General features: G+C 39.2%; 3 protein-coding genes across 3 annotated transcripts in view; all 3 read left to right on the top strand.

Moving 5' to 3' along the window:
• Window positions 1-1,147: 1,147 nt before the first annotated feature.
• LOC129097179 (vomeronasal type-2 receptor 1-like) lies at window positions 1,148-15,299 on the top strand. The gene is given in 17 exon segments (XM_054605935.1): window positions 1,148-1,176; window positions 1,574-1,868; window positions 1,960-2,249; window positions 2,566-2,861; window positions 3,966-4,171; window positions 4,319-4,540; window positions 5,033-5,156; window positions 5,243-5,677; window positions 5,680-6,135; window positions 10,133-10,394; window positions 10,779-11,073; window positions 11,165-11,454; window positions 12,108-12,403; window positions 13,133-13,338; window positions 13,482-13,703; window positions 14,185-14,308; window positions 14,395-15,299. Coding segments are annotated over 17 exon segments (4,953 nt in total).
• A 1,337-nt stretch (window positions 15,300-16,636) lies between these two features.
• LOC129116718 (extracellular calcium-sensing receptor-like) lies at window positions 16,637-24,055 on the top strand. Its single transcript, XM_054595934.1, has 8 exons — window positions 16,637-16,680; window positions 17,276-17,570; window positions 17,667-17,956; window positions 18,219-18,514; window positions 19,033-19,238; window positions 19,376-19,597; window positions 22,184-22,307; window positions 22,879-24,055. The coding sequence occupies exons 1-8, from the start codon at window positions 16,652-16,654 to the stop codon at window positions 23,781-23,783; spliced, it is 2,367 nt and encodes a 788-aa protein (XP_054451909.1). The 5' UTR covers window positions 16,637-16,651; the 3' UTR covers window positions 23,784-24,055.
• Window positions 24,056-25,075: 1,020 nt separating this feature from the next.
• The window catches only part of LOC129097169 (vomeronasal type-2 receptor 1-like), an 18,037-nt gene continuing 17,931 nt past the window's right edge, over window positions 25,076-25,181 (top strand). Inside the window, 1 exon segment of the mRNA XM_054605924.1 lies at window positions 25,076-25,104. Within this exon segment, the coding sequence (XP_054461899.1) occupies window positions 25,076-25,104 (29 nt within the window).

Genomic DNA, 25,181 nt, shown 5'->3' with positions numbered 1-25,181 from the left:
AAAACAACAACATCCTGTTGGTACAGAATATAACAATGGCAATCACGTTTTCAATTCAACACGTTGACACAATCAAAGAATTGTTCCACTCACCTGATTCTCATCACCTCTAGCTCACCTTTGTGAAATTCATACATTAACGCTCTACCCCAGGTGACACAATGTAAGAACTGCATGTTTACGCTAATCCTGTGTTTTATGTAAGGATACAATAAAGACATTCAGTATAAAACTAATGATGTCCACATTCAGTCTTCACATGTTTATCTAAATATTCACATTTTAAGTTTTTTTTACATTAAATGTTTTATATATTTTAATGTCATTTTGTGAATGTCCTTTTGAAATGTTTTTGTCTTTTTGTCAAATATTATTTTATCATAGCCTAAAAATGTAGAATAAAATAAATAAATAAAATAAAACAAATCAAAAAATAAATGAGTTTTCATTCTCTATTATAAACTCACTTCCAATTTATTAATATTTCTGTGTTGACATTATTAAATATGCGATTTAACCACACAAACATACCATTAGTGGTTGATATTTGTTAGGCTTAAATGTGATATGAGCTAAATTACAGCAAAAAGATGTAATGGGTATAGACATAATTAACAAGAAATGCAGTGCTTACAATGGTTACTTTACAGGAAAAGAAAAGAGACATGGGCTCTTTGTGCAGATTATATTGTACACACAGCTCACAGAAAAGACTTGGAAACGATTGAATTAAAGACCACGGGGTAAGAGTATCCTCTCTCTGGGGTACAGTAAGCTGACGTACAGTAGAAGGACGGAAGCTTTTGTTTGAAAATCTATATAAACCAGTGAAAACACAGTATGCCCACATGAGGTCAGTTCAGGGATGGAGATCTCAGCTCTCTTGATTGGTCTGATCCTGTCTCTGGGTTTAGATGAGCTGAACTCAGCTCTTGCTTTGAATGGTTCTCTGGATGGTGTGAGACAACGGGCTGGGCTTACAGAGGATAGGACTGGTGTTGGGGTCAGCACTGAGGCCTCTTCTGTGAAATGTAAACTCCAGGGTAATACTCGTCTACCTGCATTCTCAATGGATGGTGACTACGTTATTGGTGGTGTTTTCTCCCTACATAACTACATGCACACAGTGAAGCATAACTACACCACCATGCCTGAGCCACTCAGATGCTCAGGGAGGTTAGTAAGAGGGAGATGTCGGTGTTAAGAGGTTGTTACTATGTAGGGATTGCTATGTTATACTTTTTATTTGTATTTTAATGCAATAGTATTTGGCCATAAAAAATCAAGTAAAATCAAATATTATATTGACAAAAAAGTAGAGAATTGTAGTAGATTTTTTTGTATTTGTTAACTGAAAACATTATGAATAGCTGACTATTAATAATCCTTGCGTTAAGATTATTTTGCATAAGACTGATATCTAATTCTGTGTTGTGATTTGTGCCGTTCAGTTCTACAGTACTATGTATTTCTGTTAGAATTGTGTATTGTCCTCGTCATATGTAGGCAGTAAATTTAAACAGTTACTGGACTGTGTTTGTGTGTGTGTGTGTGTGTGTGTGTCTGTGTGCAGCCTTGACCCCCGTGAACTGCGCTTTTCACGCGCAATGATCTTCGCCATCGAGGAGATTAACAACAGCACGGAGCTGCTGCCGGGCATCAAACTCGGTTTTCAGATCTACGACTCGTGCGCCTCGGTGCCCGTGGCGGTGCATGTGGCATTTCAGCTTTCAAGCGGCCTGGACCCGGTGTTTTACACCGATGACAATTGCTCGCAATCTGGTGCACTGATGGCCATTGTTGGTGAGTCTGGGTCCACGCCATCCATCAGCATGTCGCGCATCATCGGGCCCTTTAATATTCCTCAAGTAAATATTTTGAATTTCTGAAAACTATGTGTTTAATAGACCAATGCTCATTTTGTCCGCCCCGTTAAATAATTATACTTTATTATTTTAGGTGAGCCACTATGCCACTTGTGCATGTCTGTCTGATAAGCAGCAGTACCCGAGTTTCTTCAGAACAATCCCGAGTGACCAGTTCCAGGCTGACGCGCTGGCAAAGCTGGTAAAACATTTTGGTTGGACTTGGATAGGGGCTATCCGATCGGACTCGGATTATGGAAACAATGGTATGGCGTCTTTCCTGGACGCGGCCCAAAAAGAGGGGATCTGTGTAGAATACTCCGAATCTTTCTACCGGACCAACCCACGGAGCAGGATCCAGAGAGTAGCTGAAATTATCCGCAGGTGTCTACATTCACTGATTATGTGCTTTTGTTCCCTGTGCTGACCTTCTGCACACAAAACCACAAAAATGTTCTTTCATATATAAAATGGTGAATTATATTACTATTTAGTGGCAAATCTGAAATATTTTTGTTAATTTATCTCACGTGAAGGGCATATTACTCATGTTGTTATTGAATCAGTGAGACCAATACTGCACGTTACCACACCAAAAATGACAGTATCTCATATGTGTTTTTGAATTATCTTGATGCATATTTCTTAAAAAGTTATTTTTCATATTGGTAAAATACAACGCGCTATTATTTCTCTCCAGGTCTACAGCTTTGGTTGTTGTGGCATTTACTGCCTCTGGAGACTTTAGGATTCTGCTGGAGGAGCTGTCGCTAAAGCCCTCTCCACCTCGCCAGTGGATAGGCAGTGAGGCCTGGGTAACTGACCCAGACATGCTGAGGTTCAGCTTCTGTGCTGGAGCAATCGGATTTGGCATTGAGCAATCTGTTATCCCAGGTCTGAGGGACTTCCTGCTGGATCTCTCTCCCTCTAAAGTGGCTGCCTCTCCAGTGCTCACTGAGTTCTGGGAGGATGCATTCAACTGCAGGCTGGGAAAAAGTGAGAAAGTTGTGCTGATTTTTTTAACACAAAAGACACTAACAGTTGGGTCTTTGATTGTGTTCAGTTATTTCTTATACTGGATCAGCAGCCACTGAAAAAAAAACAATCCTAAAGGGATTTAAAGGGCTATATATATTGTTATTGAACAAAGACTTAAACGAAAAAAGGTGCATCTCATATGATAATCTTCCAGGTCAAGTTAAGGCATTACATTACATTACATTACAGTCATTTAGCAGACGCTTTTATCCAAAGCGACTTACAGGAAGTGTATTCAACATAGGTATTCAAGAGAACTACTAGTCACCAGAAGTCATAAGTGCATCTCCTTTCTTAAACAAGCATCTCAAAGTATAAGCCAGAGCAAAAGTATAGTGCAGAGGCAGATTACTACGAAAACAATAATTGCAACAGACTAATCCGAATATAGTAAGTGCTACAAACTACTACGAATAGGATAAGTGCAGTAACAAATACAAATTCAATAAGTGCAGCGAACTGATACGAATACAGTAAGTGCAGCAACTAATACGAGTGCCATAAGTGCTACGAGGAAGGCTCCGGGCACTGTGCTGTCTTGGAGGAGAGGTGAACATTAAAGTCCTGAACACATGCACAGACAATCTAGACAATCTTCAGGCCTAGAAGCTAAATAAAGTAAAATAAAATGTACTTATCATTTCCAGTATATATGTAAATATAGATGTTGGTCTAAATATACAATTATTTTGATGTAGATTTTAGACCATTTATTCATTTTAAAGAGATTTAAACTTTCCAGTCAGAATCCAATTAAGGGAAAACATTTTATTTTTCCCTGACAACATGAGCTGATCTACACAAGGTAAACAAACAACAACAAAAAAAACATAGGGCCAGATACAAACTGAAACTGCAACTATTTAAAAAAAACAACAGAGAAAGACATGTTGGAAAAAATTTGGTTTGAAATGTATTGGTAAATAAGGGATATTCAAATTTCTACAAGACACTTTAAACAGGTTAAATAGAACTAAAAAAGAACATTATACATGAGAAAAGAACGATATGGCTTTTTGTCATGGTTAAACAACACCTTTCTTTGTCTTTGTGTGTTTTTAGGATCAGCCACAGACAAGAATGTGTGTGATGGAACTGAAGATATAGAGACTACCCAGAGCCCATACACTGACACATCTCAGCTCCGAATAACTAACATGGTGTACAAGGCTGTTTATGCAATAGCACATGCTATTCATAATGTAGTGTGTCAGGAAACACACTCTATAACTCGGTGTGACAAACTCACCAGCATAGAGTCTAAACAGGTCAGTCAAGATAAATATGTGAGCACCCCAATGTCCTTTTTTTGCTATAGTGTACCTTTTTTTTTTTTTTTTAAATAAAAATATTTATTATATCTTACATTGTTTCATTTCTCTCCCCCACTGTCTTCCCTTACTTCATCCTCACAGGTTACCACTCAGTTGAAGAGAGTTAAGTTTTCCCAAAATGGTTACGATGTGTCATTTGATGCCAACGGGGATCCTGTGGCCACATACGAGCTGGTTAACTGGCAAGAAACGGAGAGTGGCAGCATTGAGTTGGTGACAGTAGGGCACTACGATGCCTCACTGCCGGTGGGCCAGGAATTCAGTATCAACAGGAACCTCACCTGGGTGGAGGGTGGCACAAAAGTAGGGAGTCCGAACTTAATAGTATAACATTTTCTTATTTCAAATTTGGTGATATGTGTTTTTGGTCCCTGTTCCTCCTCCATACTGGTTGTGAATACATCTGTTCTTAACGTACAGCATTTTCATTCTGACATCCCACTTAATAGTTTCAACAAAAGTGTTCCCTCGCTGAGTTGTAGCTTAAGAATAGTAAAAAAAACAACGTGACAATGTTTGAAAAGACTAACTTTGGAAGATACCCACTTGTTTTTTCCAATCCACACTGCTGAAGCCTCTTTTTAACTTTAGCTAAACTTTATAATGCATTTTTTACACAACTGTGGATTTTTTCCACCAGCAGCTGCTTTGACAAAACACATGTACACAATACCCATATTGACATGCAAGTATCATCTTTTAGAAAGATTTGAAAAAAAATCTACCAATCCTTTAATCCTCAGAGCTTTGAAGCACACCTGAACATGAGTTAGTTTGTTTCTATCTATGTACCAGGTGCCTGAGTCAGTGTGCACTGACAGCTGTCCTCCAGGAACTCGTAAAGTGCTGCAGAAAGGAAAGCCCATCTGCTGTTATGATTGTATACCGTGTCCTGAGGGAGAGATTAGCAATGCTACAGGTATTGTTTTTCCTAATGCATATTTGCGGCACAACATAAAATATCGAGTTCAACAGTTGAAAGCCATTTGTTTTTGTTTTTTTCAGATTCCCCTGATTGTTTTTCTTGCCCTAAGGAATTTTGGCCTAATGCAAAGAGAGACACTTGTCTCCCCAAGCCTGTAGAGTATCTTTCCTTCAATGAGGCCCTAGGAATCATCCTGGCGACATTCTCAGTTGGTGGTGCCTGTCTTGCCATTATAACAGCGGCTGTGTTCCATCGTCACAGGACATCCCCGATTGTCAGGGCCAACAACTCTGAGCTGAGCTTCCTGCTGCTCTTCTCTCTGGCTCTCTGCTTCTTATGTTCATTAACTTTCATTGGAGCACCCTCTGAGTGGTCCTGCATGCTGCGTCACACAGCGTTTGGGATCACCTTTGTACTCTGTATGTCTTGTGTTCTTGGAAAAACTATAGTAGTGTTAATGGCCTTCAAAGCCACTCTCCCAGGTCATAATATCATGAAATGGTTTGGTCCTCCACAGCAAGAATGACTGTAGTGTCTTTCACATTCATTCAAGTTATAATATGTACTCTTTGGTTGGTTCTTAGTCCCCCTTTTCCAATGAAAAACCTAACCACATACAAGGAGAGAATCATTCTGGAGTGTGCTTTAGGCTCAGCTATTGGGTTCTGGGCTGTGCTCGGGTACATCGGCCTACTGGCTGTCTTTTGCTTTGTGTTAGCTGTGCTCGCCCGGAAACTACCTGATAACTTTAATGAAGCCAAGCTTATCACCTTCAGCATGCTGATATTCTGTGCAGTCTGGATCGCCTTTATCCCAGCATATGTCAGCTCTCCTGGTAAATTTACTGTGGCTGTGGAGATATTTGCCATTCTGGCCTCCAGTTTTGGACTCATATTGTGTATATTTGCTCCAAAGTGTTTCATCATATTGTTTAAGCCAGAGAAAAACACCAAGAAACATGTAATGAACAAAAGTAAGTTATAAACCATCTGGCGTTTGCAAAAAAACTAAGATGGCAATTTAAGGAACATTTAACAAAAATACCTAAGCAACAGAGGGCAAACAGGGAGAACTTGTTTCGTATGTGTGCTCTTAGCTAAAAAAACAACAACATCCTGTTGGTACAGTTTGACATAATGCTCACTGGCATAATGTAAATAGCAGCATTGTCCATATTCAATCTCTGTTTGAATTCACAAAATTCAGAATATAACAATGCCAGTCACGTTCTCAATTCAACACGTTGACACAATCAAAGAATTGTTCCACTCACCTGATTCTCATCACCTCTAGCTCACCTTTGTGAAATTCATACATTAACGCTCTACCCCAGGTGAAACAATATAAGGACTGCATGTTTACGCTAATCCTGTGTTTTAGGTGAGGATACAATCAAGACAAAATACTACATTATGGCTCCAACAGCAACATTCAGTATAAAACAAATGATGTCCATATTCAGTCTTCACATGTTTATCTAAATATTCACATTTTAAGTTTTTTTTACATTAAATGTTTTATATATTTTAATGTCATTTTGTGAATGTCCTTTTGAAATGTTTTTGTCTTTTTGTCAAATATTATTTTATCATAGCCTAAAAATGTAGAATAAAATAAATAAATAAAATAAAACAAATCAAAAAATAAATGAGTTTTCATTCTCTATTATAAACTCACTTCCAATTTATTACTATTTCTGTGTTCAATTCAATTCAATTCAGTTTATTTTGTATAGCCCAGAATCACAAATTACAAATTTGCCTCAGAGGGCTTTACAATCTGTGCACATGCGACATCCTCTGTCCTTCCCTCACATCGGCACAGGAAAAACTCCCCTAAAAAACCCCTTTAACAGGGAGAAAAAAAGGAAGAAACCTATGGGAGAACGACAGAGGAGGGATCCTTCTCCCAGGATGGACAGAATGCAATAGATGTCATGTGTACAGAATGAGCAGCATAACAGTTCTTAGATACAACACATTCAATGTATATGACATAAATGATTCATATAATAAGACTACTTATAATAACAGCAGCAATTATTACAGTAGAATTATAGCCATGAAAATAGGGATAGTAATGTGACTAATAATAATAATCGAAGCAGCAGTGGGTGTCAGTCGGCCCACAGCAGGAGGCACGACCACGGTCCAGGTACCACAACGATTCATGGAAACCTGCAGAACGAGAAAGCAAAAGGGCTTCAGGGTGGAAGTAAAGCTAAAATGCTTAATGGTACAGGTACTAGTAATAGTAATGTGACTAGTAATAATAATAATGGTGGTAGCAGTCGGTGTCAGCAGGGCCGAAGCAGGATGCACATCTACGGTCCAGGTACAGCCACGATTTATAGAAGCCTGCGAAGCGAGAAAGCACAAAGACTCCAGGGTAGAAGCAAGTCAATAAGCGTAATAGTACGGGCAATAATAATAGTAATGTGACTAATAATGATAGTGGTAGTAGTAGTGGGTGTCAGCAGGGCCTCAGTAGGTGGCACGATGACAGTCCAAATATAACCCCGATTCCTGGGAACCTGCGAGGCGAGAAAGCACAAGAACTCCGGGGAAGAAGCAAAATCAGTAATGTGCATAAATAGGAGATTAATACATAAAGAAGGATGGAGAGAAGAGGAGAGAGGAGCTCAGCGTATCCTAGGTAGTCCCCCGGCTGTCTAGGCATATAGCAGCATATCTAGGGGCTGGACCAAGGCGAACCTCAACCAGCCCTAACTATAAAAAAGGAAGGTCTTAAGCCTGCTCTTGAAAGTGGTGAGTGTGTCTGCCCCCGGACTGAAACTGGAACCTGGTTCCACAGAAGAGGAGCCTGATAACTGAAGGCTCTGGCTCCCATCCTACTTTTATATACTCTAGGAACCACAAGTAACCCTGCATTGATTGAGCGCAGCTCTCTAGTTGGGTAATATGGAACTATAAGTTCCTTAAGATAAGACGGTGCCTGACCAGTTAGAGCTTTGTAGGTAAGTAAAATAATTTTAAATTCTATTCTTGATTTAACAGGGAGCCAGTGCAGAGAAGCTAATACTGGAGTAATATGATCTCTTTTCTTAGTTTTTGTTAGAACACGTGCTGCAGCATTCTGGATCAACTGTAAAGATCTAAGAGACCTATTAGAGCAGCCTGATAATAAGGAGTTACAGTAATCTAGTCTAGAGGTAACAAATGCATGAACTAGTTTTTCTGCATCGCTTTGAGACAGGATTTGCCTGATTTTCGCAATGTTACGTAAATGAAAAAAGGCTGTCCTTGAGATCTGTTTTATATAAGAGTTAAAAGACAGATCCTGGTCAAAGATAACTCCAAGGTTCTTAACGGTAGTGCTGGATGCTAGAGCAATGCCATCTAGAGAAACTATATCGTTAGATAATTGAATTCGAAGGTGATCTGGGCCTAGTAGGATAACTTCTGTTTTTTCAGAGTTTAACATTAAAAAGTTACAGGTCATCCAGGTTTTTATGTCCGTAAGACATGCTTGAAGTTTAGAGAACTGGTTAGTTTCGTCTGGCTTAATTGATAGATATAACTGGGTATCATCTGCATAACAATGAAAGTTTACTGAGTGTTTTCTGATAATATTCCCCAAGGGAAGCATATATAAGGTAAATAAAATAGGTCCAAGAACAGACCCCTGTGGAACTCCGTGACTAACCCTGGTTTTCATCGAGCTTTCATTGTTTACATATACAAACTGAGATCGGTCTGATAAATACGACTTAAACCAGCTAAGTGCGATTCCTTTAATGCCTATAAGATGCTCCAATCTCTGTAATAGGATTTGGTGATCAATGGTATCAAATGCAGCACTAAGGTCTAGCAATACAAGTACAGAGACAAGTCCTTTGTCTGAAGCTATTAGAAGGTCATTGGTAATTTTCACCAGTGCCGTCTCTGTGCTATGATTCACTCTAAATCCTGACTGAAAATCCTCAAATAAACTATTGTTATGCATAAAGTCACAGAGCTGATTTGCTACTGCTTTCTCAAGGATCTTAGAGAGGAACGGAAGGTTAGATATAGGTCTATAGTTAGCCAACACCTCTGGATCTAGAGTAGGTTTCTTAAGAAGAGGTTTAATTACAGCTAGTTTGAAGGCCTGTGGTACATGGCCCGTCAGTAAAGACAGATTGATAATTTCTAATAAGGAGTTGCTAATTAAAGGTAAAACTTCCTTAAGCAGCCTAGTCGGAATCGGGTCTAAAAGACAGGTGGAAGGTTTAGACTTAGAAATAGTTTAAGTCAATTGTTGAAGGTCGATGGGAGAAAAGCCATCTAAATATATTTCAGGTTCTACAGCTATGGATCGATCGGTACTGGTTGAGGGCAGTAGATTATGCATTTTTTCTCTAATAGTTAGAATCTTATCATTAAAGAAGTTCATGAAGTCACTACTACTGAGGTTTATAGGAATACACGGCTCAACAGAGCTGTGACTCTCTGTCAGCCTGGCTACAGTGCTGAAGAGAACCCTAGGGTTGTTCTTATTTTTCTCTATTAATGCTGAATAATAGACTGCTCTAGCATTATGTGTTGACATTATTAAATATGCGATTTAACCACACATACATACCATTAGTGGTTGATATTTGTTTGGCTTAACTGTGATATGAGCTAAATTACAGCAAAAAGATGTAAAGATGTAATGGGTATAGACATAATTAACAAGAAATGCAGTGCAATGGTTACTTTACAGGAAAAGAACAGAGAAATGGGCTCTTTGTGCAGATTATATTGTACACACAGCTCACAGAAAGACTTGGAAACGATTGAATTAAAGACCACGGGGTAAGAGTATCCTCTCTCTGGGGTACAGTAAGCTGACGTACAGTAGAAGGACGGAAGCTTTTGTTTGAAAATCTATATAAACCAGTGAAAACACAGTATGCCCACATGAGGTCAGTTCAGGTATGGAGATCTCAGCTCTCTTGATTGGTCTGATCCTGTCTCTGGGTTTAGATGACCTGAACTCAGCTCTTGCTTTGAATGGTTCTCTGGATGGTGTGAAACAACGGGCTGGGCTTACAGAGGATAGGACTGGTGTTGGGGTCAGCACTGAGGCCTCTTCTGTGAAATGTAAACTCCAGGGTAATACTCGTCTACCTGCATTCTCAATGGATGGTGACTACGTTATTGGTGGTGTGTTCTCCATACATTACTACATGCACACAGTGAAGCATAACTACACCACCATGCCTGAGCCACTCAGATGCTCAGGGAGGTTAGTAAGAGGGAGATGTGGGGTTAAGAGGATGTTACTCTGTGGGGATTGCAATGTTGTACTTTTTATTTGTATTTTAATGCAATAGTATTTGGCCATAAAGAATCAAGTAAAATCAAGTATTATATTGACAAAATAGTAGAGAATTGTAGTAGATTTTTTGGTATTTCTTAACTGAAAACATTATGAATAGCTGACTATTAATAATCCTTGCGTTAAGATTGTTTTGCATAAGACTGATATCTAATTCTGTGTTGTGATTTGTGCCGTTCAGTTCTACAGTACTATGTATTTCTGTTAGAATTGTGTATTGTCCTCGTCATATGTAGGCAGTAAATTTAAACAGTTACTCGACTGTGTGTGTGTGTGCGTGTACGTGTGCAGCCTTGACTCCCGTGAACTGCGCTTTTCACGCGCAATGATCTTCGCCATCGAGCAGATTAACAACAGCACGGAGCTGCTGCCGGGCATCAAACTCGGTTTTCAGATCTACGACTCGTGCGCCTCGGTGCCCGTGGCGGTGCATGTGGCATTTCAGCTTTCAAGCGGCCTGGACCCGGTGTTTTACACCGATGACAATTGCTCGCAATCTGGTGCGCTGATGGCCATTGTTGGTGAGTCTGGGTCCACGCCATCCATCAGCATGTCGCGCATCATCGGGCCCTTTAACATTCCTCAAGTAAATATTTTGAATTTCTGAAAACTATGTGTTTAATAGACCAGTGCTCATTTTGTCCGCCCCGTTAAATAATTATACTTTATTATTTTAGGTGAGCCACTATGCCACTTGTGCATGTCTGTCTGATAAGCAGCAGTACCCGAGTTTCTTCAGAACAATCCCGAGTGACCAGTTCCAGGCTGACGCGCTGGCAAAGCTGGTAAAACATTTTGGTTGGACTTGGATAGGGGCTATCCGATCGGACTCGGATTATGGAAACAATGGTATGGCGTCTTTCCTGGACGCGGCCCAAAAAGAGGGGATCTGTGTAGAATACTCCGAATCTTTCTACCGGACCAACCCACGGAGCAGGATCCAGAGAGTAGCTGAAATTATCCGCAGGTGTCTACATTCACTGATTATGTGCTTCTGTTCCCTGTGCTGACCTTCTGCACACAAAACCACAAAAATGTTCTTTCATATATAAAATGGTGAATTATATTACTATTTAGTGGCAAATTGAAATATTTTTGTTAATTTATCTCAGGTGAAGGGCATATTACTCATGTTGTTATTGAATCAGTGAGACCAATACTGCACGTTACCACACCAAAAATGACAGTATCTCATATGTGTTTTTGAATTATCTTGATGCATATTTCTTAAAAAGTTATTTTTCATATTGGTAAAATACAATGCGCTATTATTTCTCTCCAGGTCGACAGCTTTGGTTGTAAATAATAACAAGGTTCAGTAAATTATAAAATGGAAGATAATTTCCTTATGCTAAAGTCAATTTGGAAATTAATCTTTTTGTTAATTTCTCTCATATGAACGGCCTATGATGTTGTTATAGAATCAGTTTGACCAATACTGGTCATTAATACATTAACACACCAAAAATTCAAGTCTCTGATGTTTGTTTGTGTTAATTATGTAGAATATATATGTTTTATATGTTTAATATATATATATATATATATATATATATATATATATATATATATATATATATATAATATTGGTTAATACAATGCACTATAATTTTCCTCCAGGTCGACAGCTTTGGTTGTTGTGGCATTTATATCCCCTGGAGACATTAGGATTCTGCTGGAGGAGCTGTCGCTAAAGCCCTCTCCACCTCGCCAGTGGATAGGCAGTGAGGCCTGGGTAACTGACCCAGACATGCTGAGGTTCAGCTTCTGTGCTGGAGCAATCGGATTTGGCATTGAGCAATCTGTTATCCCAGGTCTGAGGGACTTCCTGCTGGATCTCTCTCCCTCTAAAGTGGCTGCCTCTCCATTGCTTACTGAGTTCTGGGAGGATGCATTCAACTGCAGGCTGGGAAAAAGTGAGAAAGTTGTGCTGATTTTTTTAACAGTTGGGTCTTTGATTGTGTTCAGTTATTTCTTATACTGGATCAGCAGCCACTGAAAAAAAAACAATCCCAAAGGGATTTAAAGGGCTATATATATTGTTATTGAACAAAGACTTAAACGAAAAAAGGTGCATCTCATATGATAATGTTCCAGGTCAAGTTAAGGCACTGTGCTGTCTTGGAGGAGAGGTGAACATTAAAGTCCTGAACACATGCACAGACTATCTAGACAATCTTCAGGCCTAGAAGCTAAATAAAGTAAAATAAAATGTACTTATTATTTCCAGTATATATGTAAATATAGATGTTGGTCTAAATATACAATTATTTTGATGTAGATTTTAGACCATTTATTCGTTTTAAAGAGATTTAAACTTTCTAGTCAGAATCCAATTAAGGGAAAACATTTTATTTTTGCCTGACAACATGAGCTGATCTACACAAGGTAAACAAACAACAACAAAAAAAACATAGGGCCAGATACAAACTGAAACAGCAACTATTTAAAAAAAACAACAGAGAAAGACATGTTGGAAAAAATTTGCTTTGAAATGTAATGGTAAATAAGGGATATTCAAATTTCTACAAGACACTTTAAGCAGGTTAAATAAAGCTAAAAAAGAACATTATACATGAGAAAATAACGATATGGCTTTTTGTCATGGTTAAACAACACCTTTCCTTGTCTTTGTGTGTTTTTAGGATCAGCCACAGACAAGAATGCGTGTGATGGAACTGAAGATATAGAGACTACCCAGAGCCCGTACACTGACACATCTCAGCTCCGAATAACTAACATGGTGTACAAGGCTGTTTATGCAATAGCACATGCTATTCATAATGTAGTGTGTCAGGAAACACACTCTATAACTCGGTGTGACAAACTCACCAGCATAGAGTCTAAACAGGTCAGTCAAGATAATTATGTGAGCACCCCAATGTCCTTTTTTTGCTATAGTGTACCTTTTTTTTTTAAAAATAAAAATATTTATTATATCTTACATTGTTTCATTTCTCTCCCTCACTGTCTTCCGTTACTTCATCCTCACAGGTTATCACTCAGTTGAAGAGAGTTAAGTTTTCCCAAAATGGTTATCATGTGTCATTTGATGCCAACGGGGATCCTGTGGCCACATACGAGCTGGTTAACTGGCAAAAAACGGAGAGTGGCAGCATTGAGTTGGTGACAGTAGGGCACTACGATGCCTCACTGCCGGTGGGCCAGGAATTCAGTATCAACAGGAACCTCACCTGGGTGGAGGGTGGCACAAAAGTAGGGAGTCCGAACTTAATAGTATAACATTTTCTTATTTCAAATTTGGTGATATGTGTTTTTGGTCCCTGTTCCTCCTCCACACTGGTTGTGAAAACATCTGTTCTTAACGTACAGCATTTTCATTCTGACATCCCACTTAAGATTTTCAACAAAAATATTCCCTCGCTGAGTTGTAGCTTAAGAATAGTAAAAAAAAAAACTGTAAAGACTAACTTTGGAAGATACCCACTTGCTTTTACCAATCCACACTGCTGAAGCCTCTTTTTCACTTTAGCTAAACTTTAGAACGCATTTTTTCACAACTGTGGATTTTTTTCCACCAGCAGCTGCTTTGACAAAACACATGTACACAATACCCATATTTACATGCGAGTATCATCTTTTAGAAAGATTTGAAAAAAATTCTACCTATCCTTTAATCCTCAGAGCTTTGAAGCACACCTGAACATGAGTTACTTTGTTTCTATCTATGTACCAGGTGCCTCAGTCAGTGTGCACTGACAGCTGTCCTCCAGGAACTCGTAAAGTGCTGCAGAAAGGAAAGCCCATCTGCTGTTATGATTGTATACCGTGTCCTGAGGGAGAGATTAGCAATGCTACAGGTATTGTTTTTCCTAATGCATATTTACGGCACAACACAAAATATCGAGTTCAACAGTTGAAAGCCATTTGTTTTTTGTTTTTTCAGATTCCCCTGATTGTTTTTCTTGCCCCAAGGAATTTTGGCCTAATGCAAAGAGAGACACTTGTCTCCCCAAGCCTGTAGAGTATCTTTCCTTCAACGAGGCCCTAGGAATCATCCTGGCGACATTCTCAGTTGGTGGTGCCTGTCTTGCCATTATAACAGCGGCTGTGTTCCATCGTCACAGGACATCCCCGATTGTCAGGGCCAACAACTCTGAGCTGAGCTTCCTGCTGCTCTTCTCTCTGACTCTCTGCTTCTTATGTTCATTAACTTTCATTGGAGCACCCTCTGAGTGGTCCTGCATGCTGCGCCACACAGCGTTTGGGATCACCTTCGTCCTTTCTATGTCTTGTGTTCTTGGAAAAACTATTGTAGTGTTAATGGCCTTCAAAGCCACTCTCCCGGGTCATAATGTCATGAAATGGTTTGGTCCACTACAGCAAAGAATGACTGTAGTGTCTTTCACATTCATTCAAGTTATAATATGTACTCTTTGGTTGGTTCTTAGTCCCCCTTTTCCAATGAAAAACCTAACCACATACAAGGAGAGAATCATTCTGGAGTGTGCATTAGGCTCAGCTATTGGGTTCTGGGCTGTGCTCGGGTACATCGGCCTACTGGCTGTCTTTTGCTTTGTGTTAGCTGTGCTCGCCCGGAAACTACCTGATAACTTTAATGAAGCCAAGCTTATCACCTTCAGCATGCTGATATTCTGTGCAGTCTGGATCGCCTTTATCCCAGCATATGTCAGCTCTCCTGGTAAATTGACTGTGGTTGTGGAGATATTTGCCATTCTGGCCTCCAGTTTCGGACTCATATTGTGTATATTTGCTCCAAAGTGTTTCATCATATTGTTTAAGCCAGAGAAAAACACCAAGAAACATGTAATGAATAAAAGTAAGTTTTAAAACATCTGACGTTTGTAAAAAAAAAAACTAAGATGGCAATTTAAGGGACTTTTAACAAAGATACCTAAGCCACAGAGGGCAAACAGGGAAAACTTGTTTCGTATGTGTGCTCGTAGCTAAAAAACAAAAACAACGTCCTGCTGGTACAGTTTGACATAATGCTCACTTGCATAATGTAAATAGCAGCATTGTCCATATTCAATCTCTGTTTGAATTCACAAAATTCAGAATATAAGAATGCCAGTCATGTTCTCAATTCAACACGTTGACACAATCGAAGAATTGTTCCACTCACCTGATTCTCATCACCTCTAGCTCACCTTTGTGAAATTCATACATTAACACTCTACCCCAGGTGACACAATGTAAGAACTGCATGTTTACGCTAATCCTGTGTTTTAGGTGAGGATACAATAAAGACATTCAGTATAAAACTAATGATGTCCACATTCAGTCTTCACATGCTTATTCAAAATATTTACATTTTAAGTTTTTTTTACATTAAATGTTTTATATATTTTAATGTCATTTTGTGAATGTCCTTTTAAAATGTATTTGTCTTTTTGTCAAATATTATTTCATCATAGCCTAAAAGTGTAGAATAAAATAAATAAATAAAACAAATAAAAAAATGAATATGCTTTCATTCTCTATTATAAACTAACTGCCAATTTATTACTATTTCTGTGTTGACATTATTAAATATGCGATTTAACCACACAAACATACCATTAGTGGTTGATATTTGTTAGGCTTAACTGTAATATGAGCTTAATTACAGCAAAAAGATGTAAAGATGTAATGGGTATAGACATAATTAACAAGAAATTTAATGCTTACAATGGTTACTTTACAGGAAAAGACAGAGACATGGGCTCTTTGTGCAGATTATATTGTACACACAGCTCACAGAAAAGACTTGGAAACGATTCAATTAAAGACCATGGGGTAAGAGTATCCTCTCTCTGAGGTACAGTAAGCTGACGTACAGTAGAAGGATGGAAGCTTTTGTTTGAAAATCTATATAAACCAGTGAAAACACAGTATGCCCACATGAGGTCAGTTCAGGGATGGAGATCTCAGCTCTCTTGATTGGTCTGATCCTGTCTCTGGGTTTAGATGAGCTGAACTCAGCTCTTGCTTTGAATGGTTCTCTGGATGGTGTGAGACAACGGGCTGGGCTTACAGAGGATAGGACTGGTGTTGGGGTCAGCACTGAGGCCTCTTCTGTGAAATGTAAACTCCAGGGTAATACTCGTCTACCTGCATTCTCAATGGATGGTGACTACGTTATTGGTGGTGTTTTCTCCATACATTACAGCATGCACACAGTGAAGCATAACTACACCACCATGCCTGAGCCACTCAGATGCTCACGGAGGTTAGTAAGAGGGAGATGTGGGGGTTAAGAGGTTGTTACTCTGTGGGGATTGCAATGTTATACTTTTTATTTGTATTTTAATGCAATAGTATTTGGCCATTAAAAAAAGTATTTGTATTTTTGTATGTGTTTTACTGAAAATGTAAAAAAACAAACAAACAAAAAAAAGATAACTAATATTTTACATGAAGTGGAAATCAGTATATGGCTATAGAATTTGGGGTATTATATTTACAACAATAATAGAGTGTGACTATTTAAAGATGAACTTTTTTGTGTTTTGTACTGATCACATTGTGTTTATCATATCACATATTGAATTGGATGAACACAATTTAAGAGTTAAGATTTAGTTGACTTGTTCATTAAAATTCACGTGAATCTTTGGACTAATATCTAATACTGTGTTTTTTTATTTTGGTGTTTAGGCAACTCTTTATATCTTATGTGGATCACAGATGCAGTGCAGCTATCAACTCTTGTACTTAACTTTGAATTACAGTTTTCCTAAATGATGTATTTCTTGTAAAATAGTGAATCGTCCTCATCATATGTAGGCCATATTTTAAACGGTGACACGGGTGTCTGTGTGCAGCATTGATTCCCGTGAACTGCGCTTTTCACGCGCAATGATCTTCGCCATCGAGCAGATTAACAACAGCACGGAGCTGCTGCCGGGCATCAAACTCGGTTATCAGATCTACGACTCGTGCGCCTCGGTGCCCGTGGCGGTGCATGTGGCATTTCAGCTTTCAAGCGGCCTGGACCCGGTGTTTTACACCGATGACAATTGCTCGCAATCTGGTGCGCTGATGGCCATTGTTGGTGAGTCTGGGTCCACGCCATCCATCAGCATGTCGCGCATCATCGGGCCCTTTAATATTCCTCAAGTAAATATTTTGAATTCCTGAAAACTATGTGTTTAATAGACCAATGCTATTTTTTTGTCCGTCCTCTGAAATATTTACACTATTGTATTCCTGTAGGTGAGCCACTTTGCCACTTGTGCATGTCTGTCTGATAAGCAGCAGTACCCGAGTTTCTTCAGAACAATCCCGAGTGACCAGTTCCAGGCTGACGCGCTGGCAAAGCTGGTAAAACATTTTGGTTGGACTTGGATAGGGGCTATCCGATCGGACTCGGATTATGGAAACAATGGTATGGCGTCTTTCCTGGACGCGGCCCAAAAAGAGGGGATCTGTGTAGAATACTCCGAATCTTTCTACCGGACCAACCCACGGAGCAGGATCCAGAGAGTAGCTGAAATTATCCGCAGGTGTCTACATTCACTGATTATGTGCTTCTGTTCCCTGTGCTGACCCTCTGCACACAACAATGTCCAGTAAATTATGAAAAGGTTGAGTAAATTATAAAATGGAAGATAGAAGATTTCCTTATGCTAATGTCAAATTGGAAATTAATATTTTTGTTAATTTCTCTCATATGAACGGCCTATGATGTTGTTATAGAACTCTCTTATGTTTGTTTGTGTTAATTATGTAGATAATTAGTAACAATGCACTATAATTTTCCTCCAGGTCGACAGCTTTGGTTGTTGTGGCTTTTACATCCTCTGGAGACTTAAGGATTCTGCTGGAGGAGCTGTCGCTAAAGCCCTCTCCACCTCGCCAGTGGATAGGCAGTGAGTCCTGGGTAACTGACCCAGACATGCTGAGGTTCAGCTTCTGTGCTGGAGCAATCGGATTTGGCATTGAGCAATCTGTTATCCCAGGTCTGAGGGACTTCCTGCTGGATCTCTCTCCCTCTAAAGTGGCTGCCTCTCCAGTGCTTACTGAGTTCTGGGAGGATGCATTCAACTGCAGGCTGGGAAAAAGTGAGAAAGTTGTGCTGTTTTTTTATAACATAAAATACATATAGTCATAGTTGGGTCTTTGTGTATGTTCTGTAATTCTTTTTAATAGTCCAGTTGAAACTGTGTCTGTTAAAATGTCCACAGATGCTTTTAGACCATTCCTAGATTAATATGGAGATCTGTTAATATTGAACAAAGACATGATATGGACATAAACTGCATCTCTGTGAATTATCTCAGATTCCTTATGGTTTGTATGAACTCGGCTGCAGTAGTTTAACAATGTCAAAACTGAAGCCCTGAACACAAGCACACACACGAGGTAAAAAGGTCTGTCTGCCAAATAGTGCTTTGACATAATATGCTAAATATGGTTTTACTAATATATTAGAACAACGTAAGTATACAAGTTTTTGCTAGGCACATTTGGCAGATTAGACTAAACAAAAACATAACAAAAAAGAAAAACATACGGATGAATAATATTATGATATCATTGTCAAGCCTAAACAATACCTCCCTTTCTCTGTGTGTTTTAGGATCAGCCACAGACAATAATTTGTGTGATGGAACTGAAGATATAGAGACTACCCAGAGCCCGTACACTGACACATCTCAGCTCCGAATCACTAACATGGTGTACAAGGCTGTTTATGCAATAGCACATGCCATTCATAATGCAATGTGTAAGGAAACACCCTCTATAGTTCAGTGTGACAAATTCACCAACATTGAATCCAAAAAGGTCAGTCAAAACAAATATGTTAGCACAGCAATGTTCTTTTTAAACTATAGTGTACCTTTTATTAATTTAAATATTTATTTTATTTTAGATCGTCTCAAATCTCTCCCTCATTTTCTTCTTTTTCTGCATCCTAACAGGTTCTTACTCAACTAAAAAATGTAAATTTTTCCCAAAATGGTTATCATGTGTCATTTGATGCCAACGGGGATCCTGTGGCCACATACGAGCTGGTTAACTGGCAAAAAACGGAGAGTGGCAGCATTGAGTTGGTGACAGTAGGGCACTACGATGCCTCACTGCCGGTGGGCCAGGAATTCAGTATCAACAGGAACCTCACCTGGGTGGAGGGTGCCACACAAGTAAGGCGATTCAAAGCAATGTTCAAATTTCAACTGTTATCAATACTCTGCTTTTCTACATGACTAATAAAATGCTCCTAAAAATAGCCTTTTAAAAACAAATGCATTAAGGACAGGATTATAATTTATATTTAAAATATATATAACTATTGCTTATAGAGCAGCAATGGTTATGTTTACAACAACAAATTCCCTATATAAAGTCAATAATACTTCAGTGGAAACAAATGTAAAATGTTAATAAAATAAATAAAACTTCTGATTGCAGTTAATAAAAAATGAAGAACACAGACATCAGTCAGTATTAGTTCTTCCTCATGTCTTCTGTCCTCCTGGATGCTTTGTCCCAGCCAGCAGAGAAGTTTAGAATAATAAGAGATTTTGGCAGATAGTGCATGCTGTACTTGAGTAAACATAGTGGGGGTGTTTGAGACAGCGGATAGAGCCGATTGAATTAGGTTTCACTTTTGTTTACATGTCTGCAATTGTCGCACAGATGTATTGATAAAGTAATGAATTTTTACTTGCAAATATTCTATTGCACGCACAGTAACAAGCGTAGTTGCCGTCAGCTTGATTATCCGTCACTTCACCTGGTTTACTTCACCACAGTGGACTATCTGCAGGCGCTTCGTTTGGGTGTTTCTGTCTTTGTGTGTCTGTAGTTGGAGTAGCTTAGCCAGACAGAGAGAGCAGAGCAAATGCGCACTGCAGCGTGATAGTAAATTACATCAAAACAATAAAAAGTACTAATAAAACACCAGTAACATCAGGGTTTATCAATAATCCCGTAATTTAGTACCAAGTGCAAGATGGCATACTCCGTTGAAGATGATCCCCTCCCTATGTAGATAAAAAAGCCTTTTTCTAAACTAAGGAAAACACTGATTATTTTCAGGTGATTATACATGGATTAAAACATAATTATGAAAATTCCATAGCTGAAAATTAAGCCCCCTAAATGTTACACACTGTTTTTTTAAGTGATCTTAAATGTTATATTTTTACATTAAAATAATTATTCCCCTTGTACATAATTGCTGTGAAGAAATCCATTCCTAATACAATTCCAATGTAATAACTAATGTAAGCTTCTTTTTAGTATGAAATTTTACCAGGAAATTTGTCCTTTATATCTCCAAGAATGTTCCCTTGCTGAGCCACGACAGAGGGAGATGAATACAAGGAGGGAATTAATGCTAAAAAGCCTAACTTTGGAAGAAAACAAGGGTTATTATATTTTAACCTAATTATATAAGCACAGGGTGGAGCCCTCTACTGGACTCTATGGGTAATATTTCCCCTCAATAACGAGAATGCATTCCCCCACTTAACATTTGCATGAACGTAGGTGGCTAATCAGGATATGAAGACCCAACAGTATATAAGGCAGCACACTATCCTACAGTCTCCACAGCCAAAGGGCTTTGAACTAGGGTTACAATATCATAATATTTCTTTTAACTCACAAAGTCACGCCCTGTCGCCACATAACATGGACCCAGACACATGGATCCTGATTGGCGAAAGGCTAGTTGCCACACTCTACCTAGTTCTTAATAACGTTGGCTACCACAGCAGAGAAGTAGGGGCCTTAGTCAACCCAGGTAGTAAATGACTGAACTGGTTGGAGCCACAGCATAACCCTGCAGGGGTTGAAAGTCAAGAAGACCCCTTTACATTGCATTCTGACACAGAGTGTGCATGAGTCCCTTAAGGCTTGGGCGATGCACTCACAAAGCCGTCCCACCAAGCATTTCTTGGATAGGGTTTTACTGGCCACAACATCCCCAAAGTACACAATCAGTTGTTCAGTGCTACTGATGGGGACGATGTGTTCAACATAACATACCAACACATGAACAGGGCAAAGCAGATGTAATTTAGCCTCCCTGTTCCTTGCATGGGGTGGAAGACAAGAAGCATCTAGCTGCATTACCTTCAACCTGAAGGAACTCCTTCAGTTCTTGGTAACAAAGGAAGGTTGTGGACTGAAAATAGCCCAGCTATAGAGTAGAATTGATCCAAATGCACAAGACAGGGGATCTAACAATCTTTCCTTACCAACGTTGGAACTCCAACCACTTAGCTCTTTATCAGGCAGCGGTGGATCCTGCTCTGGCAGCCTGAATGGTCTGCACAGCCTAACTTACTCAGAAGCCAATCTTGGAGAGGATGGCCCAGAGTGAGTAAGGCATCCATTGCAGGCCCCTGGGACAGAGCCTCCTGGTTAGCATGTCCTGATTAGCTGCCTATACCTATTCAAATTTGCAAATCAGCGGTGAAAGGCATGCTCATGATTTGAGCAGAGTATAACACATAGTTCATTTGTTGAACTCACACTGCTGAATCTTCAATTTAGCTTCAGATACATTTAAAAATGCATTTTTACACAAAAACTGGATTTTGTAGCCTAGCAGTTATTTTGAAATGGCTTTAGGCGGGGTTACAGTTTGGTTACAGTGAACATAATGGCATGTGAGAATTGTTTTTAGATAGACTTGAAAAATATGAATCTGTCCTCTAATCCTCAGATCTTTGTGGCAACACTGAATATTAATGACTTTGTTTCTATCTATGTACCAGGTGCCCGTGTCAGTGTGCACTGACAGCTGTCCTCCAGGAACTCGTAAAGTGCTGCAGAAAGGAAAACCAATCTGCTGTTTTGATTGTATACCGTGTCCTGAGGGAGAGATTAGCAATGCTACAGGTATTGTTTTTCAAACGGCAGATTAAGAGAATGCTGGCACATTTTAACGGCCGCTCCATTCCTGGCGTTCTGCCATTTAATAAAGGTTTTAACACTATAACCTACAATATAAAGTTGTCATGCAAATCAGCGGGTACATGCTACCTATCATCTTCCTGCTGCTTGTCTGCTCACCCATTCTGGCTCCTGTGATCACATCAACCCTGTCCCTTAGATCCTCCACTGGCTCCCTGTCCCACGACCGATCCAATTCAAAGTCCTTTTCCTTACTTACGTAGCCCTGCATAACCAGGCCCCCTCCTACCTGACATACCTGCCTCACCACCACACTCATTTCCACAACCTCAGCTCCTCTGGAGCTCACTCTGAAACACATCCGAGACTGCCCCAAATATCAATTTTCTAATCTGGTGAAAATATCTTTGAATATTCTGAAAAGTGCTCTATGAATAAGATGTTTTACCATTATTAATATTATTATAATTATTAATGATAATACATATTATTATCAACTGCAGAACATCAAATATACACTACAACTGCTAAAAGCCCTCTTTGTTTTATTTTTCAGATTCCCCTGATTGTTTTTCTTGCTCCGAGGAATTTTGGCCTAACGCAAAGAGAGACACTTGTCTCCCCAAGCCTGTAGAGTATCTTTCCTTCAATGAGGCCCTAGGAATCATCCTGGTGACATTCTCAGTTGGTGGTGCCTGTCTTGCCATTATAACAGCGGCTGTGTTCCATCGTCACAGGACATCCCCGATTGTCAGGGCCAACAACTCTGAGCTGAGCTTCCTGCTGCTCTTCTCTCTGACTCTCTGCTTCTTATGTTCATTAACTTTCATTGGAGCACCCTCTAAGTGGTCCTGCATGCTGCGCCACACAGCGTTCGGGATCACCTTCGTCCTCTGTATGTCTTGTGTTCTTGGAAAAACTATTGTAGTGTTAATGGCCTTCAAAGCCACTCTCCCGGGTCATAATATCATGAAATGGTTTGGTCCTCCACAGCAAAGAATGACTGTAGTGTCTTTCACATTCATTCAAGTTATAATATGTACTCTTTGGTTGGTTCTTAGTCCCCCTTTTCCAATGAAAAACCTAACCACATACAAAGAGAGAATCATTCTGGAGTGTGCATTAGGCTCAGCTATTGGGTTCTGGGCTGTGCTCGGGTACATCGGCCTACTGGCTGTCTTTTGCTTTGTGTTAGCTGTGCTCGCCCGGAAACTACCTGATAATTTTAATGAAGCCAAGCTTATCACCTTCAGCATGCTGATATTCTGTGCAGTCTGGATCGCCTTTATCCCAGCATATGTCAGCTCTCCTGGTAAATTTACTGTGGCTGTGGAGATATTTGCCATTCTGGCCTCCAGTTTCGGACTCATATTGTGTATATTTGCTCCAAAGTTTTTCATCATATTGTTTAAGCCAGAGAAAAATACTAAGAAACATGTAATGAATAAAAGTAAGTTATAAAACATCTGACGTTTGTAAAAAAAACTAAGATGGCAATTTAAGGGACTTTTAACAAAAATACCTAAGCAACAGAGGGCAAACAGGCAGAACTTGTTTCGTTTGTGTGCTCTTAGCTAAAAAAACAACAACATCCTGTTGGTACAGAATATAACAATGCCAGTCACGTTCTCAATTCAACACATTGACACAATCAAAGAATTGTTCCACTCACCTGATTCTCATCACCTCTAGCTCACCTTTGTGAAATTCATACATTAACGCTCTACCCCAGGTGAAACAATATAAGGACTGCATGTTTACGCTAATCCTGTGTTTTAGGTGAGGATACAATAAAGACAAAATACTACATTATGACTCCAACAGCAACATTCAGTATAAAACTAATGATGTCCACATTCAGTCTTCACATGTTTATCTAAATATTTACATTTTAAGTTTTTTTTACATTAAATGTTTTATGTATTTTAATGTCATTTTGTGAATATCCTTTTGAAATGTATTTGTCATTTTGTCAAATGTAGCCTAAAAATGTAGAATAAAATAAATAAATAAAATAAAACAAATCAAAAAATAAATGAGTTTTCATTCTCTATTATAAACTCACTGCCAATTTATTAATATTTCTGTGTTGACATTATTAAATATGCGATTTAACCACACAAACATACCATTAGTGGTTGATATTTGTTAGTTTTAACTGTAATATGAGCTAAATTACAGCAAAAAGATGTAAAGATGTAATGGGTATAGACATAATTAACAAGAAATTCAGTGCTTACAATGGTTACTTTACAGGAAAAGAAAAGAGACATGGGCTCTTTGTGCAGATTGTATTGTACACACAGCTCACAGAAAAGACTTTGAAACGATTCAATTAAAGACCACGGGGTAAGAGTATCCTCTCTCTGAGGTACAGTAAGCTGACGTACAGTAGAAGGACGGAAGCTTTTGTTTGAAAATCTATATAAACCAGTGAAAACACAGTATGCCCACATGAGGTCAGCTCAGGGATGGAGATCTCAGCTCTCTTGATTGGTCTGATCCTGTCTCTGGGTTTAGATGAGCTGAACTCAGCTCTTGCTTTGAATGGTTCTCTGGATGGTGTGAGACAACGGGCTGGGCTTACAGAGGATAGGACTGGTGTTGGGGTCAGCACTGAGGCCTCTTCTGTGAAATGTAAACTCCAGGGTAATACTCGTCTACCTGTATTCTCAATGGATGGTGACTACGTTATTGGTGGTGTTTTCTCCATACATTACTACGCGCACACAGTGAAGCATGACTACACCACCATGCCTGAGCCACTCAGATGCTCAGGGAGGTTAGTAAGAGGGAGATGTGGGGGTTAAGAGTCTGTTACTATGTGGGGATTGCAATGTTATACTTTTTATTTGTATT

This window comes from Anoplopoma fimbria, chromosome 1, assembly GCF_027596085.1.
Source record: "Anoplopoma fimbria isolate UVic2021 breed Golden Eagle Sablefish chromosome 1, Afim_UVic_2022, whole genome shotgun sequence".
In the NCBI taxonomy this organism is placed as follows: Eukaryota; Metazoa; Chordata; class Actinopteri; order Perciformes; family Anoplopomatidae; genus Anoplopoma; species Anoplopoma fimbria.
Note: the sequence above shows the minus strand (reverse complement) of the source record. Positions and strands in the feature narration are given on the sequence as shown.

Bases quoted from the DNA above. Each gene is read 5' to 3' on its own strand.
- LOC129116718 (XM_054595934.1), top strand. From the start codon at position 16,652: ATGCCTGAGCCACTCAGATGCTCACGGAG. The intron at 17,571-17,666 runs GTAAATATTTTG...GTATTCCTGTAG, and splicing joins GGCCCTTTAATATTCCTCAA to GTGAGCCACTTTGCCACTTG. The intron at 22,308-22,878 runs GTATTGTTTTTC...TTTATTTTTCAG, and splicing joins AGAGATTAGCAATGCTACAG to ATTCCCCTGATTGTTTTTCT.